The sequence below is a fragment of the Lacerta agilis genome, chromosome 1, assembly GCF_009819535.1.
Source record: "Lacerta agilis isolate rLacAgi1 chromosome 1, rLacAgi1.pri, whole genome shotgun sequence".
NCBI lineage: Eukaryota > Metazoa > Chordata > Lepidosauria > Squamata > Lacertidae > Lacerta > Lacerta agilis.
The window spans coordinates 72,628,369-72,645,450 of record NC_046312.1 but is presented as its reverse complement, the minus strand read 5'-3'; the positions used below and the strand labels follow the sequence as shown (position 1 = coordinate 72,645,450).

Below are 17,082 nucleotides of genomic sequence, written 5' to 3'. Positions count from 1 at the left end.
AAGTCCCCTGGCTACATAATAAACCTGGCACTACCTAGCCACAAGGGCTTCACAGCTGTGGGCTACATGTGCTTAGCAGTGGTCAGGGCATGCTGTACGAAATCCAGAGTGAGGTGCAATGCAATTTTCATTTCTGGAAAATCTGAAACTGTGGGCCTGTTGTTACTTTTTTTTTTACCACTTGGGGTGAGGTAAATTTGCTTGTGAGGCCAGCTCATACCCATAGACTGGCCACTCCTTGTTTCAATGATAAAACGTAATAACCTGGAACTGTGTTTCATGCACTTTAATGCTGATGCACCCAGTTAAAGGGACATTGGATCAGGCCTGTTCTGGTGACGAGAAATGTTGAGCAACTCACCCACCGAAGGGTTGGTAAAGGATGTGGCTGTGGCTGGCGCACTGACGTATTTTTCTCGTGTCTGTATTACAGCAGCAAGAAGGCCGGAGCCAAGGGCAAAGTTGGAGGGCGCTGGAAGTAAAGTTCCGGAAGGTGCCTGCAGGCGGAATCTTCAGCGGTGGCATGGCTAAAGATCGCTGGCCTCCCCTTTCCTCTTTAAACACAAATTCCGTTCCCTCGCCTGAGCAAAACCATAGTTGCAACATCAGCCTGGATTGCCTACTGCTTATTTCAAGGGCTCTCACATCTTCCAGAGCCAGTGCCCTGGAACGGAGATGACTCCCTGCTGACACCTCGTACGACCTGCTGTGTGTGTCCTTTTATTTTCCCAATCCCAGCCCTACACTGACTGCCCAGTAGATTGCAGTGTATGAATCACTTGGTTTTGTAAATAAAAGTGTGACCGATAATGTACTTCAGCCATATAATCCAGACTAGTGTGTTCATTTTCTTCCATTCTGTGATTGTCTTACAATGCACACACACACACCCCTTCCTGGGACCAGAATGTTTATTGGCCCAGACGGTTGGTAGAATTTAGCCACAGACCATGAAATGTGTGCCAATTTACAGCCAGCAAAGGTTATAACAGCAGTGGGGAACCTGAGGCCTTCCATATGTTTCTGGACTCCACAACACCCTCAGGCTCAACAAGTGGGGCTAGGGATGATGGGAGGTTGTAGTCAAACATCTGGAGGTATCAACGGTATAAGTCATACTTGAATCCTATGCCTATTTACTCAGAAGTAACTCCACTGAGCTCATTCTTAGCTATCCACCATGACTACTCTTCTTAAATCCCTGTTAACTTTGTCTCCTTGAGCCTCTAGGACAGGGATGGGGAACCTGTGGCCTTTCAGATGTTGCTGGACTCCAACTCCCACCATTTCTGGTCACTGGACCTGGTGACTTGAGGGCTCACCCACATTTCCATTTTCCCCATGATTTATAGGCAAGGATCCAAAATGTTTTTCCTTTTGTCCAGGAAACTCCACATTTACAGCTGAATTGGAACAAACGTCACTGCAGAAAACCTGACTGATATCCCCCCCTCCCCCGATTCAGCAGTAAGCAGGGGGTTTTCCTGGGAAAAACAGTGGGCCAAAAGATGGACCTACCTAGAAATCACGTGACAAGCAGATGTGTGGGAGCTCATGACCAATAAAATCTGAAGGGCCATAGGATCTTCCACCCTTGCTGTAGATAGAAGAAATGGGGAGAGGTATGCTGAGGGTTACAGCTCCTCTTAACATGATTTGCTATCTCGTACATTGCTTCCTTCACTTTACCACTGCAGAACTACTTGCCGATAAAGGAAAGGTAATTATTTGTTTACTAGCTGTGTAGCTTAGGAATTCTAAGTGACAAGGGCGGAGGGGAACCAGTGAATTTTGAAATCTGGGATTCAAATCAGTGCAATTTTGAAAAGTTCAGCCTGCCATTTTGACTCAAAAGTACTGCCAACCTAGCAGTCCGAAAGCACGTCAGAGTGCAAGTAGATAAATAGGTACCGCTCCGGCGGGAAGGTAAACGGCGTTTCCGTGCGCTGCTCTGGATCACCAGAAGCGGCTTAGTCATGCTGGCCACATGACCCGGAAGTTGTACGCCGGCTCCCTCAGCCAGTAAAGCGAGATGAGCACCGCAACGCCAGAGTCGTCCCTTTACCTTTACCTTAGTGCCCAGTTGTATCCAAACATTGATGAAAACTGGTCCTTGAAATCACAAACCATCAGGCAAAAATTTAGAATATTGTAAGAGGCATCCAAAGGCATCACAAACAAACAACGTTCCAAAATATAAAGCAGAGGCTGGAAAGATGGAACCACGAAAAATCTCATTCCTTTTTCAACACTCTCAGTCACATTCACAGACAAGAACTACACAGCATTGGATTCAGGCAGCAGGGCCCCATTGGTGTGTCATAACTAGCTATTTTGCACACCAGGAAAATAGGAATTTCCTCCAGGCTCCAGCACCACACAAATGCTGTACAGTAAGATGACCACTCCGAAACAAGTTGGGCTCTGCACTCTCCTGACCTGCAAGGTTTGAATAAAAACCATATGGACAAGTCCCTTTACAGAATGTGGCCATAGGGTGAGGGAGCTCCGACCTTTAAAGTTCAACATGCAAAGCACATTGTCAACGATCTTTGGGAATGGCCATGAAAATACATTCAGGTTTGGCTCTGCTAAATAAACAAATAAAGGCTGGCCATTCTGCCTGATCATAGCGAGGCATCAAGAGAGATTTTTCCTTCCTAAATAGCTTGGAGACATCACTATTTGCTGAATCCACTGATTTTTCAAATAGCCACAAGAACAGGTTGAGATAGGGCAGTTCCTACTAAATTGTCCGCAGGCTTCACTGCCTTGTCGTATCCATAAACCGAGCTTGTGAATGGCTATAGGAATACACTGAGTTGATTGCTTTAGCTGCACAGTGTTCTCTAAACAAAGCTGAATGTTGGAAGATTTAGGACACCTAAGGCAAAGTTCCTCTTCACAGAATACATAATTAAAATATGGAACGCATTGCCACAGGAGGCAGGGACAGCGACCAACTTGGGTGGCTTTAAAAGAGGTCTTATTAAACTCATGGAGGACAATGGCTATGAACCAAGATGGAAATGCTCTGCCTGTTTGGAAGAAGAGTTTGGATTTGATATCCCGCTTTATCACTACCCGAAGGAGTCTCAAAGCGGCTAACATTCTCCTTTCCCTTCCTCCCCCACAACAAACACTCTATGAGGTGAGTGGGGCTGGGAGACTTCAGAGAAGTGTGACTAGCCCAAGGTCCCTCAGCAGCTGCATGTGGAGGAGTGGAGGCGCAAACCCGGTTCACCAGATTACAAGACTACTGCTCTTAACCACTACACCACACTGGCTCTTATAAGGAACAGGGGAGTCCCACTGACTGGCATATTTACAAGCCTCTCCCACCTGTCACCATCTTGGAACCACTTATCCCAAGTATCTCAAGGGCTAATAAGGAACCTGCGAAGTAGGTCAGCATCACTTCTCTCAAATGAACCCCAAAGCGGACCAAGTCCAGCTGCAGATGCACAAAAGGTCACCCTTCACCTCCTTCCTTTCCGTAGCTCTGTGGAACAAGCAAGGGTCGCCGCGTCAAACGGGTGCAGCTCATAGAGATAGAAAATAATATGCATGACACTCAACGTTCATTTTCGCATTCCAGTTGAATGCAGCCGCACGCGCGATACAATATGTAGGATCCCCTCCACTTCCAAATCTCTATGGTGCCATGTGCGGTTTCTTTGAATGAGGAGCGTTCCTGAGACTAACAGGGAACGAGAGCAAAGATAAGCTGCTCGTATCCGCACATTTAAATTTCGACGCCCATAAGCAATCAAACTTCCGGGTCCCTTCTGAGAAGTGGGCTCTGCTCGTAGAAAATGACAGGAACCCCCCCCCCCCCAGTATTTTTAAACGTAACTGAAATTAGGCAGTGCGTCTCTCCCAATAGTTTTTAGATATCCCAAGCGCAATGTGGCTGCATGCAGCTGAGCATTGGTTTGGGGCTGGTAGTGCAGCCCAATACGAATACTTGTACGTGCCTACTCCGGGGTAACCCCATGGGAACGGAGTCCAAGGCCGAAAAGGGATCTGAACCAGGCTGGCTTTTGCTGCAACCGGAGGGATGTCTGAGCACGAGGGAATTGACGCTAGAAGGAAACCCTCGCGCCTGCAGCACCGACATCGGCCTACACCACGGGGCAGTCTGTCGCAAGCTGCCCCCCCCTCGACCGCAGCCAGCCACGTGGCCAGAGCGGACCATCTCTGACTGGTGCCTCCAAACGCCCCAAACTTCCAAGTAAAATAAATAAATAAATGCAAACAGAACAGGACCGGATTTAGGTTTGATGAGGCCCTAAGCTACTGAAGGTAATGGGGCCCTTTATATGTCCAGCTGTCCATTGTCAACAACAAATTGTCGCTGTTTTTTTTGTGTTGAATATATGCTATATGGTAATTTACGGACCTAATAGGTATCTAAAGCCATTTGCACGTAACAAAATATGTATTTTATCAAAGTAATTGTTGAACTGAAATACAATTAAGAAGTATATTAATAGTGGGGGGGAAATGGGGCCCCCAAAAGAGTGGGGCCCTAAGCTATAGCTTGTTTAACTAGGAGGCTGGGAGGTGCCGCTACCTAGCCAGAGTAACGTTAAAACATCAGATTCTGCCTTTGCTTCCTATGGGCAACTCATACTGCCTCCGCAGGGGGAGGGGAACAAAGGGGGTGCCAAAGGAACCAACATTTACCCCAAACAACAACCATCATCGCTGTTCTATAAGTTCCTACCTCTATGCTCTTCCCTCTCGTAGCAGGATGTGCCCGCCCCTTCCGGGGTGACGAAAGCGTCGTAGGAGGAGGAGATTGGGAATCATGGCCAGGCGAATTCTGTAAGTGGCCGGTAGCGCGAGGGAGAGAGTTTCCCTCTGGCTCCGCTTCTGCGCCCCGTGCCGGGTGCGACTCTGGCGGCGGCGGCGGCGGCGGCTCCCGCTTCTTTTGAAAGGGCTGCCGGGCTTAGCGAGGACCTCGCAGCCGTGGTGGCGCAGCCCGGAAGGCGCTGCCCCCGCTGACCTCCGGCGGGCGGGAGGCTCCCCGGTTCGAGTCACAAGCGCGGCGGCTCCTTCATAAACGCCACGGAGGGCGAAGCGGGGCAGGCAGAGAGAAGCGGCTTCCTCGCGCAACGGGCAGTGTAGCCAGGCAGGGAGGGAGGCCGGCCGGCAGCCGGCGTGGTCCCCTCCAGACGCTATTGACCCGCAATAAATCCAGCACTGCAGGGGGTTGGACTAGATGACCCTCGGTCCCTTCCAACTCTACCGTTCTAGGAATTCCCGCCATACATGGCCACGCTGATGGGAGTTGCTCAAGGACTATATCCCTATTTCTGTCACTGTTAGGAGGTCATCAAATAGAAAATCCAGTTATATGATTAAAATTAAGCGAATGCAGGCTTTTTGCTGCGTATCAAAGATCGTCTTTGTTTAGTTGGAGTTGCTTGGAATAGAATAAATTCATTTAGAACACCTTTCCTTAAGAGATAGATAGATGTATAAGGAAAAAGAAGCAACTTGTTCTTTAAAACTAAGGTTTCAAAGCAGATTTATTCTTTTATTTATAGCTTGATGGCGAGTTTATGATTCCCACATCCTGTTAATAAATGTACTTGAAATACTTTCTATAAGAATTCCAGTCCCCCCATGGAATTATTTATTACTTCTGTCCATAGATATCCCCTGTACCAGTATGGAAATCCTCAAACAAGGGTTTTCCGGACAGATTACTTCTTGACAATGGTGAGGCCTGGTGTTCCACAGCCAGAAGACACTGTGCAATTCCGCATCCCCATGGAGTAAGTACATACAAGGAAAGGAACGTCTGCTTATCGGGTTAAAATGAAACACTTCAAGAAGACATCTCCCCAGAATGTTGCAAGTATTCTGGGTCCAAAGGACAAAGACAAGGCTTAGAATCATAGACGGGATCCAAGGGTCATCTAGTCTAACCCCCTGCAATGCAGGATACTAAGCTAAAGCGTCCATGACAGATGGCCATCCAACCTCTGCTTAAAAACCTCCAAGGAAGGAGAGTCCACCACCTCTTGTGGGAGTCTGTTCCACTGCTGAACAGCTCTTAACTGTCATATAGTTTTTCCGAATATTTAGTTGGAATCTCCTTTCTTGTAACTTGAAGCCATTGCCTTGAGTCTTACCCTCCAGAGCAGGAGAAAACAAGCATGTTCCCTCTTCCATGTGACAGCCCTTTAGATATTTGAAGATGGCTATCATATCTCCTCTCACTCTCCTTTTTTCCAGGCTAAGCATAGCTAACTCCCCAGTAAGGCTTAGTTTCCAGACCCTTGATCATCTTGGTTGCCCTCCTCTGTACACGTTCCAACTTGTCAACATCCTTCTTAAATTGTGTCCAGAATTGGACACAATATTCCAGGTGTGGCCTGACCAAGGCAGAATAGAGTGGCACTGCTACTTCCCTTGATCTGGACACCACTATGCCAGTGGTGGCATTCCAAACAGGTTGAAATGTCTGGGCTGCCTTCAAGCACAGCCTCACGTAGATCTGGTTTGTAGGTCATGTTAATCCAAACTATGACATAATGTGAATGTGCTGCTTTGCTCCTCCCTAGTTCTCCCGCTGGGTTGGGCTGAGTTGAGTTGGTTGTCTGAACCCAGGTTGTGGGTTAGCTCTCCAGGACAAGCCATGAGCCATAAATCATAGGACAAACCTTGATTGCAGCTCATGATTAGTCTGATGAAAGCTAAATTATGAGCCTGGCTTTGGAGAGCATGCTAAGCCAAACCATGGTTTATCTCGGCGCAGCAACAGAATGACCTGTGGAAGAACAATGCTGCCATGATCTCCTCACACAATGCTGCAATGCTGCCATGATCTCACACAGAGCCTGTACATTTGTGTGTTCCTTTCAAGCCATGGTTAGGCTTAGTTGATGTGCGAACCAGACCAAAGAATGTGTTTCATTCATCTAGTCTGGAGGTGACAAGTGCACAGGCTGGTTTCTCCAGGAAAGGACCCAGTTGGCATATCAGACAAAGGTACTCATGGCCACCCCTGCCACCTGAGCATTCAGGAGCAGGGGGCATTTTGGATCCAAAACGCAGACCTATTGCTTCAGGAAGAATGCAGCTCCATCCATAACAGGCTGAACAGCTACTCCTGGGTGACTAGAATCCACAGCCAACAGTAGCTCTGTTGTGTCTGGGTTAAGCTCCAGGTTTTTTTGTTTTTGTTTTACTCTTGATTTGTGTTAATAAAAGTCATCTCCTGCACCCCCTGCCAAATATATTTCTCCCAAAGACATGGATTGTTATGTTATCTTACCATTTTAAAAAAAAAAGATCTATGCTAGAAGTGTTTCTTTCTGTGTTGTAATTGTTTGCATTTGGTGCAGAATGACAAGAGTGGAATTGAAGGATTACCTTGAAAGTATATATAAAGTGCCTGTGGCTGCTATAAGAACCAGGATACAGCATGGTGAGTCTTCTGTATCCGTTTGGAGGGCATTTGGAGTTCCGTTTTCCAACAGAACTCCTTCAGTTTATTCCTCCCTCCCTGCCCAATTAATTCTCTCTTATTTGGAGAGGCAGTTGTTCGCTATTGATTATTGATGCCCAATACAACAAGATTATATTTCTTTCTAATTGAAACAGTTCCTGTATTGATGATGTTATCATCTCTGTTTCCTTATTCCTGGGAGGATCACAGGTGGATTACACTCTATCCTTAATGATTCATATATAATCCTTAGAATTTATTAATAATCCAGCCATCGTCTAGAGAGATTGTGGTCAAAGCTAAAGATTTGAGAAAGGTGGCCCTGAAACAAATGACTGTTCAGGCCCATCTTTGTAAAGTTCAAAGGCACAAAACAAACTCAATTTTGGACAAGGAAACACCATGGAAAATGTGTTTGCATTTGTCCAAAATTGATTTTTGCCACCTATCCCGGGACTTAGGAATGTTCTGGTCTGAAGGCGCTTGAGGCTGCCACCTTGCTGAAGCTGAGCAGGTCTGCATCTGACCAGTACTTGGGTGGGAGACTCCTTCAGAACCACACACATGCTGTAGTGAGCTCCGTGGCAGAAGAAAGGCAGGAAATCTAAATGGGAAAAAATGCAGTCCTAAAATTCAATCCAGCCCCTTTGTAAGAAAGTCTGAAGTATGGTTTTCCTTCAAGAATATCATTGGCATAGTAGAGAGCAGTAGAGACTTAGGACTGCAAGATTGGTTAGGAAAGTAAATCTTTTTAGATAATAAGCTTCAAATTTATAAGAGAGAAAATGAATATATAAAGGAGATGGATAAGTAAAGGGCAAACATGTGAGGTTTGCTAAAGCATCCTTAGCCAAATAAATGAGACAAACTGCGCTGAGCTTTCTAACCATGCTGAGTGGTTTATTGTCTGAGCACAGTCCACTGGGAGTTTGATTTCTATGAACTTTTCATCTTCCTTATAGAATCCTAAACCACTGGAAACTAGTACATGAGAAGAGAGAAGGGTGAGGGTTGAGGAAATATAATGAACGTGTGGAGATTTAGCTCCGACTGTTCCAAATGTGTATATTTTCTGGGTTCTGTATTAATTGTAAATATTTACATCATTTTAGAAACAGAAATGGCACTTTCTGCGGTGCATAGATAATGCTAAGGATGGCAGGTCAGGCTGAGGCACATGAACTGTGCCAGTGTGGATGCTTCTCTTAGTTCAGTAAAACGTTTTCTCTCTTGTACTGTGACATAATATGTGGTTTGTTTGTTTTTAAATATGTACTGATGCTTTACATTAATTATCTGTGTGTGCTGCTATGACCTACAGTTAATGCAGTTAAATAGAAAGTTGATTACTCTGTAAAACAGCATCACGGGCAGTAAAACTGCATCCTTGGCACTCAGGAAGTGCAGCTGGTGAGACTACAAAACTCATTTCCCCAAAAGATCAGAACCGACTCTAATTGAAAAAAACATTTATTAGGGAAGGGAGGAATTGCTGGTTTGTGGAAAGTGAAGTGAAGCCTTCATATGCTTAACAGGTTCAATGAAGCAGAGGGATCACAAAAACCGACGAATCAAGAAGCCTGATTACAAAGTTGCTTATGTACAGCTGGTGAGTAAATGCATGTCTCAAATGGCTGGGCCCAAACATTCTAAATCTTAGAAATTGTTAAAGGTAATGCAATTTAGGCAGATCTGCATATTGTTCCTTCATTTACACCGTGTAGTTTTTGGCGGATTCTCTTTTTTGCAGTTGCTTGTTTTTATTTGATTTATTTCCCTTTTAAGAACTACTGTAATAGTATTATTATTATTATTATTATTATTATTATTATTATTTACTTTTTATTAAAGATTTTATTGGGTTAGAAAAATGCATGCATTGTCTCTATTTTCAGGTCGCATAGTCTTTCCTACAAATCAGTTACATTCGATGTGAGACATTAATGTTGCACACGGTATAAGGTTGGGGGGGAGGGGGTAAACTTACATTATTTTACTTAGTGTATATGTGGGGGTTTTGTGTCAGTGTCACTTGGGTAGGTTCTCTTTCTATTAATTTTTATTTATTGACATATTTATCTCACATTCTTGAGGGGAGAGGCTGAGCCAGGATGTTACAGTTCTGAGGACTACAAGAAGGTGACTGAGAAATTGTTTAAAGTGCTTTTATCCCCACTCTTCACTGTTTTCTTAGTGCAGCAGTTCATGGACTCAGAATGTTGACTTGTGATGCTAATGACGTGTCCATTCTGCTAGTCTCACAATTGGATTCTCACTTTTTTTTCGCAGAAGGCTGAAGAACACACATTTGAACAGGACAGCTGTAGAGTGAAATGATTTAATCTTACTGGCAATATTAGTAGCCATCCTGTTTTAATTTTTGGTATCCTCAGCGTGTAGCCAAAAATTGTGTTTGCTCCTCTCCCAACTCAGGAACTGGAGGGATTTCATATGCCATGCTGCATTGGGCTTCAGGGATCAAAGTCTTGCTGTTTTGGACCTGTGAAGCTCAGGGAGGCTGCAGAGATCAGCTTCTCCTGCTCCTTTCAGGCTTGAGAGAAGGTCAGAGGAGTCTTGCTGAACTTTGCAGGTGCTCTTTTGATGCAGATAGACAGACCTATAGGTGTGTGCGTGTGTGTGTATCCTCACTCCTTATGTGCCCTGCACACTCTTTGTATCTTTTGGATCCCTGATAATTAACTATTGCATCCTAATGAGTTGCTGATCTGTGAGATGACTCTTCATTCTTTCTCTTCTAAGCCAAATTAGTTAACATTTTCAGAGATAAATGTAGAAGCTCTTCATCAACCTTAACAGGTTTGTCCTTATCTGTGCAGAGTTTCTTGGTTGACCTTAATCTTGCTCTCAACAATGACTAACCTTTAGTTTCTCATGACTGGAAATTCTTTGAACCAATAGTCACATTTTTTAAAAAAAAACAACCCCCACTTCTCATTAGTTTTTAATTAGTGGCTAATCCTGTAGGGCTCCTGTTATGTTTTTCTTGCTTAGTTGTGCGTAACTCAGTATTACATTAGAAATAATATTACTCATGAATGACGTGGGAGGAAAAACATTGCTAAGGTCTGATTTATATGAATTGAGGATAGCATACCGCTTTTCAAATGGATGCATTTGAGGTGGTGGCCATCATAAACCAACTACCTCCCCTAGGCTCTGTTTGCAAAGGTGAGCTTGGATGTTCTAGCTTCCTGCCTTGGTTTGTGATGTGGTATCATTTTCACAAAGAGCTAGTCCAGGATGAAACAGACAAGAAGGGAGTCCTTGGTCATCCCGAGGTTCTTTTCCGTCCTCCTTCCTTTGCTTCAAACCCTGCTTCACCCCTTGATTGGTGTAAACAAGTCCAAGGCTCAAACAAGTTCATGTTTCTTAGACGTTCCGGGTAATCCTGCTAGAAAGCCATCTGTTTTGGAAGGTTTTCATGTTGGCCTCCTGAAAGAGTCAGTAGGTGGCAGCAGCATTCTTCCCTGTTTTCTTTGTCTTTGGTCGCTGGCATTCTTACGCATCTGAGAAATATTGTTTTGTCTTGAAGGCAGCAGTTACGTTTCCCTACTCTGGAAGTCATCAGCTTCTAGTTTCCAGGGCAACTTATGCAATATAATATGCACACATTAATCATTGCATTTCAAGTGTTGGAAGATGAAAACCCTGATGTGTTAGACATCATATAACACATAGCCGTACGGGTGAGAGTAGAGAATTGACTCGCATGCACAAGGACCAGGTTGTCTGGAAGATTGAGGACTCTTTCTCCACACACACACTGAACTTGGCAAGTGAATAGTTCAGTGCAGGTGGTATTTGTCTCCCATTGCAAATGACCTCAAATTAGTGCTTGTGGTCAATATCACCTTCAGGAGTTTCATGCTGTTCTTGGTGTGCTCTCTCCCTTCTTTCCGCGGAGAAAACGTTTTGTAGCCTTGATTATGATGCAGAACTAATGATTGCCTTTTATGCTTCAAAAACTAGAACCAGGTTATATATCAAAATGGAAACTGCTTCTGTGCCTGGAGAACCTCAGCTGCTCTCTGCCCTTCTTCCCTTGCCTCCTCCTATTAGTGAGGTTCAGGCATGCAAGATCTGTGGGTGCATTTACCAGGTTAGCTGATGCCAAATCATTTGAGAAGGGTGTGGCCTAGTGGCTAGCGTAGCCTTTTTGGAACCTTCTAAAAACTCTGAAGCTTGTTGCCTTGAATAGTTCACGGCTGGCACGTGTGATGTGGTTTGGGGGGTCGTGCAAACTATGCCAGCTGTGTTCTTGGTTTTTTCTTTGCAGCCTGCTGATTCTGTTGTAGAGAGTCATCAAATTACAGTGCAGTCAACAACTTCACCTGGTAGAGGGCTAAGGCACTTCTCCCCTGTCCCGTTACAGTCATGTATGCCTTCAGAACTTTAAGGCGAGATTTGCGTAAAGGACCATACATGGAGCTGCCCTTGGATGGCTCTGTGGAAGCTTCAGCTGCTGCAGAACACAGCAGTCCGTCTGACGGGTGTGGGTTTTTGAGATCATAGTAGAACTACCCTGGTTGGAGCAAAGTAGTTTGTGCATAAGGTTCATTGCTCCCATAGCTGTAGTCCTATCCTAAACGAGACCCATAGCAAATGTCCATTGACCCCTGTTGAGAGATTTTGTCCATGGGTCCTAAACAAATGGTTGTAAATATGGCAGAAGTTCAGATTTGACTTTCAGTGAGTAATAAATCACCACCCTTTACACTTGCGGCCTTTGCTATCACAAGGGATAGGGTTTCTGTATGGATATTTAGCCCTCTGCGTGTAGTTATTCCTCTGAATATAGTTGAAATACAAAGTGGTCAAGTTAAACTAGCTACTGAACATGCACAGTAACTATTTTTCATAAAGCTTTCAGCACTCCGGAATCTGACCAGTGCAAAATTACTGCATGGTATTGTAAGGATTTATACGGCTTTCAGTTCTGAGAGTTGAATGTAACATCTTGGCTGTTTCAAATCCTATCTGGCCGCTGGCCAAGATCAGCATTTCTCGGCAAAACAAGAGGTGGAAAGAGCCAACTTGTCTGCACTGACTTCTATTTATTAAAAGGTTCCAGAAACAGATTGACTTCTGCTCAATATTTGATTTTGGAACTGGGAACTGGGAGCACTTTCCATAGATAGCTGGAAGGGTATTGTCTAGTTCTGCTATCGCGCCTGAGCATTTCTCTATGCCCTCTTACTTGAAACAAATGAAGGGAGTGGGAAAGAGATGTAGCATTTCGTGGAAACATCTGCCCTGAGCAATATACTTTCAGCCTCCCAACTCTGTGACTAGGGTTGAGCGTGCAGAAGAAAAGTTCAAGGGCTAGCACCTTGGCTCATCCCACAGGCCATATCCTTGCCCTTTGAGAACAGAAGGTCCATGTCTAACATAAGACAAGGCCTCTCAGTTTTCAGCTTGGCAGTAACCCCAGCCCTGGTATATGTAGAAACATCACTCAATGACGACGTTGTGCAGGCAAGGATAAGGGACAGGTGGCAACCATGCTAATGTTGCTGGGTGACTTTCCAATGCTGCCCGTGGTGTCTGTGTACTATAGTTATTTTTGTTGCTTTATTTTGTTTTTAGACAAAACAAAATAATAATAATAATAAAAATTCCTTCCAGTAGCACCTTAGAGACCAATTTAAGTTTGTTCTTGGTATGAGCTTTTGTGTGCATGCACACTTCTTCAGAGTTTTTAGAGTTTCTTTAGAACCAAGGTGGACAGCAACAACGCACAACCAAAATACTCCCAGGTGTTAAAAAGCCCTTTCTCTCTCTTTCTTGTGTTGTTGCTAGAAAATGTTCAAGCTTGGACTTCAGTAGACCTCCGGAACAGTTATCAGAAACATAGCTGTCAACTTTTCCCTTTCTTGCGAGGAATCCTATATGGAATAAGGGAATTTCCCTTTTAAAAAGGGAAAAGTTGACAGCTATGATCAGAAATGTTTCTGGGATCTTTCCTGAAGGGCAGAATTAGAGGTGCAGGATAGAGAAATTGCATTTGGCAATGGCATGCAGGGGTGGAAATGGTCTCTTATGTATGTAGGGGTCAGACTTCCTATGTTAGAACTTGGAATGACATAGTAGTGTTTCTGCTTTGAGGCCTGGATCTCTGTAAATTGGGACCAAGATCTATCACCTGTGCTGTAGGGTGAAAAGCCATAGATGTGGAAAGCTAAAATTGCACCTTCTTGTGGGCCTAGTTCCCTTGTGCACACATCCAAAATCATTGCATGAGACCGCTATCATTGGCAAAAGCTCAGTTAGCTTGCAAAGCAAAATTTGATTTGTAGAAATGCAGCAAAAATTCTCATGTCTTCTGAGTTTTATATGCTGTTGATTTCCAAGTTCTTTAGGGGTGGGCTAAAGCTGTGAAGATATTTTGGAAAGTAGTTTCAAAATAGCCCCAGACAATATTTTTATAACACCTCTTTCTATGCGATGTTATTGTCTGATAGTTTTATTATACCAAGTCCTGTACTTGAATTGAATGGAAAGCTGACAGGGTCGATTTTAATGAGGTTGTCAACACTGCATACACTATGGAAAAATAAAGAGATAATGTCAACGGAATAGAATGCTGTCCTCGAATAATAGGTTCCTGCTGTTAAATAAAAGCGAAAAGGTCAGCCGATGATTGTTTTCCAAATGGGAGACGTTGAGTCTGTGGCAGCGCTCTCTGTGCTGGCATGGACTCTCTTCATTATGGGGAGTGATTGCTGTAAATGTAATCCTACATTTCAGGAATTACATGTATTTCAAGAATCACTTTTTATTTCCTATCGTTACACAGTTTTGTCTAGCATATCATTTTCCTCGGTCTGTTGTGCAGCAGACATGGAGGCACTCAGTAGCCAAGGTCTGTGCTTTAATGCACACGCTCTCTCTCTCATACACACACACACACACACACACACACACACCTGGACCAAATGCTACCAGACCCAGGGTTGAGAAGATCTTCCCTAATTGATCCACTTCAGTGGCGATTCTGTCCCCACCACTTTTATATCTATCTTAAAGGGGGAAAGTACCCATAAAACTGCTGTTTGCCCCCCCCCCAGCAATTTTAACCACATGGAGGTGCATTAGTCTTCTCTTGATACATTAGTCTGGGAGAAAAGAATGAGTTGAAGAATGTTCTGAGGCAACCCAAGTCCATCTGCTGGGTCAGTGTTGTCACTCACACCTGCTGCAACTGAGAAATTTAATTTTGTAAATGTATACAGTCTTTCAATATGTTCTTTCCAGCAACTGATCTTTTGGCTAGGCAGGAGCATCTTTTGATCTGACCACCTGCTTCCTGAATGGTACCACAAACCCTTGCACCATATTTCCTAAGTCACTGTTTTCTGCATGGACACCTGGGACATTATTGAACCGGTGCTGGATATTTGCCTATCTGTTATTTATGTAGTAAGTGGCACTGAGAGAGCCAGTGTGGTGTGGTCATTTGGGTGTCAAACTAAGGCTGAGGTGTCACAGGTTCAAACCTCCACTTAACAATGAAGCTCACTGGGTGATTTTAGGCCAACAGAGTGACCAGCCCGTCTTGCAGGGTTGCTGTGAGAATAAAAAAGGGGGAGGGATTTATGCCACCCTGCACTCTTTGGAGGAAAGGTAAGATAAAACATATTCTCCATCTAACTTCCTACAAGCTCTGCTGAGTCTCTTGGGGGTTGGCAGTAGCGTTCCGGACCAGCTGAAACTTCCCACAGCTGTCCAAAGAGTTGTAGCTGCTACCGGAACATGAGATTAAGCATTTGTTTTCTATCTTTAGGCTGCGGGACAGACCTTTCAATTTCCAGACTTGTTTCCAGAAAAAGAAGAAGTCATTGAGCCTGGCTCTTTTGAAGATACCCAGAAGAAATTTATGGAAGATGAGAGGCAGAGGCAGAAAGGCGACCCCAGGCAAGCAGACGTTCCTACCTGGTTTGGACTTTGATGGAAGCAGTTTGGAGGGACTCAGACCGTTGCACCCAGTAGGGGTTCTCATCTTGTACTGTCATTATGTGGATGTCCTCCCCACTTCTATAAAGCCTTTTGAAAATACACTGCTCATACTCCTTTTGTGCAGCAGGATCACTTCAGCTCTTTCCATTTCGGTTCATGATGTTTCTTTATGTGGATGGAAATGCTAACTGCTCTATCCACCTCGAAGGCCTTTTCCATTTAGATTGTTGCTCTCCCCTTTTCCTGGTCCGAATAGTTTATGTCAACTCTGTTTACTGGCGTATAGAAAGGCTGAGGCAGCCAATACTGTAACCATGAGGGCCATATGCAAGATTTGGGGTGATCTTTGCTATCTCTGAAATTGCAGACAGCCTCATACTTTAGGCACCTCACACTGTTTCAGGGATGACCCTGTTGGGTGTGTGGGATTGATGTGGGCACCATTAATTAGACACTGGCATGATGGCATATTTGGGAGTGGAGGTGTCGCACAATGTCTTCCTGCAGCCTGAAAGATCATTCTGAATTTTCAAAACATGTATACACAAACTGAGCCCCTGACCCAATAAAAACAACTGCCTTGGCCACTTAGTTATTGTGTGTGTCGTCAGTGTGTTGGCTTTGTCTATCAGGATTCTCATGTCATTGCATAAGGCTGCACTTCTCTCCCCGACTTGAATCAGTTACAGTGACTTGGGAAAAGGTTGCCATTTGCCTCGACTCTTGTTTAAAGAATTCTTTGCGCTTTTGTGTATGCTTAGTCCTGCTTTCCATTTTCTTATCTCTTATTTTTCAAGTTCGTTTTTCAGTTGGCACAACATTAGGCAGCCTGCTCTGTGGAAGCTGAGCTCTGTTGCTTTTTGGGGAAATACTAATTCAGATGTCGTGGTCTGTGGCTGGATATCGCAGAGGCCTATCCTGCTACCTAAACCACCGGTGTGTGCTTCAATAAACACACACCCTTTCCCCTCCCCAGTTCTCTTTAATTCAGCAAACCCTCCGCCACTGTTTAGTAGGAGGGGAAAACATGCTGGATGTGGCAGACAATGAGCATTTTTCTGTTGTTGAGCTCCAGAGCTGCACTGTACCCAGCCAAAGGCTGGGGCTTTGCTGACTTACTCGCTGCAATAGACCTAAGCCCTTGTGACTGGTGCACATAGCCTAACCTGGCTTATAGAGGTTGGCTTGGCTTGCGTACCTTTCTTTATATCCAGACTCCTTTAGAATCCTGAGTGATCAGTGGGTCAGGCTTGCTTAAGCCTGCAGATGACCCACTTTCCCTTGGGATCTTCCTTTCCCTTTTTGCTACCCAGCTATGCAATTATTCCACTGTTACTCAATCCAAAGCAGGAAGCCAAGTTGATAGACCATTGTCTCCCAAGAGGGAATAATATTTGAATCCCAAGGCAAAGCATATTCAGTGCAGCCAACCGGAAGCCCCGTCAGATGTTCAGCTTCCAAAAATAGTTCGCAAACCAGAACACTCACTTCCAGGTTTTCGGTGTTTAGGAGCCAAAACGTTGGAGAACTAAGCGGTTCGAAAACTAAGGTATAACACTCTCTCTCTCTCTCTCTCTCTCTCTCTGTGTGTGTGTGTGTATGCAGAAGCAATTCATACATTCTTTTCTTTAAGCTGACTT

General features: G+C 44.5%; 2 protein-coding genes across 52 annotated transcripts in view; both read left to right on the top strand.

Annotated features, from left to right (window-relative positions):
- The window catches only part of TNNT3 (troponin T3, fast skeletal type), a 51,904-nt gene extending 51,079 nt beyond the window's left edge, over positions 1–825 (top strand). For all 50 annotated transcript variants that reach the window (XM_033154924.1, XM_033154913.1, XM_033154895.1 and 47 more), the window contains one exon: positions 434–825. In XM_033154924.1, coding sequence (XP_033010815.1) covers positions 434–531 — 98 coding nt within the window. In that variant the 3' untranslated portion in view covers positions 532–825. The remainder of the gene's footprint in view (positions 1–433) is intronic.
- A 3,930-nt stretch (positions 826–4,755) lies between these two features.
- Positions 4,756–16,189, top strand: MRPL23 (mitochondrial ribosomal protein L23). Of its 2 annotated transcripts, none has more exons than XM_033154472.1 (5): positions 4,756–4,830; positions 5,664–5,786; positions 7,362–7,444; positions 9,001–9,074; positions 15,270–16,189. In XM_033154472.1, exons 1-5 carry the CDS (start codon positions 4,814–4,816, stop codon positions 15,432–15,434), a joined length of 462 nt encoding a protein of 153 aa, XP_033010363.1. In that variant the 5' UTR covers positions 4,756–4,813; the 3' UTR covers positions 15,435–16,189. The 2 variants fall into 2 exon arrangements, with proteins under 2 accessions (XP_033010363.1, XP_033010371.1); XM_033154480.1 differs by lacking the exon at positions 15,270–16,189 and adding an exon at positions 11,456–11,588.
- Positions 16,190–17,082: the final 893 nt, after the last annotated feature.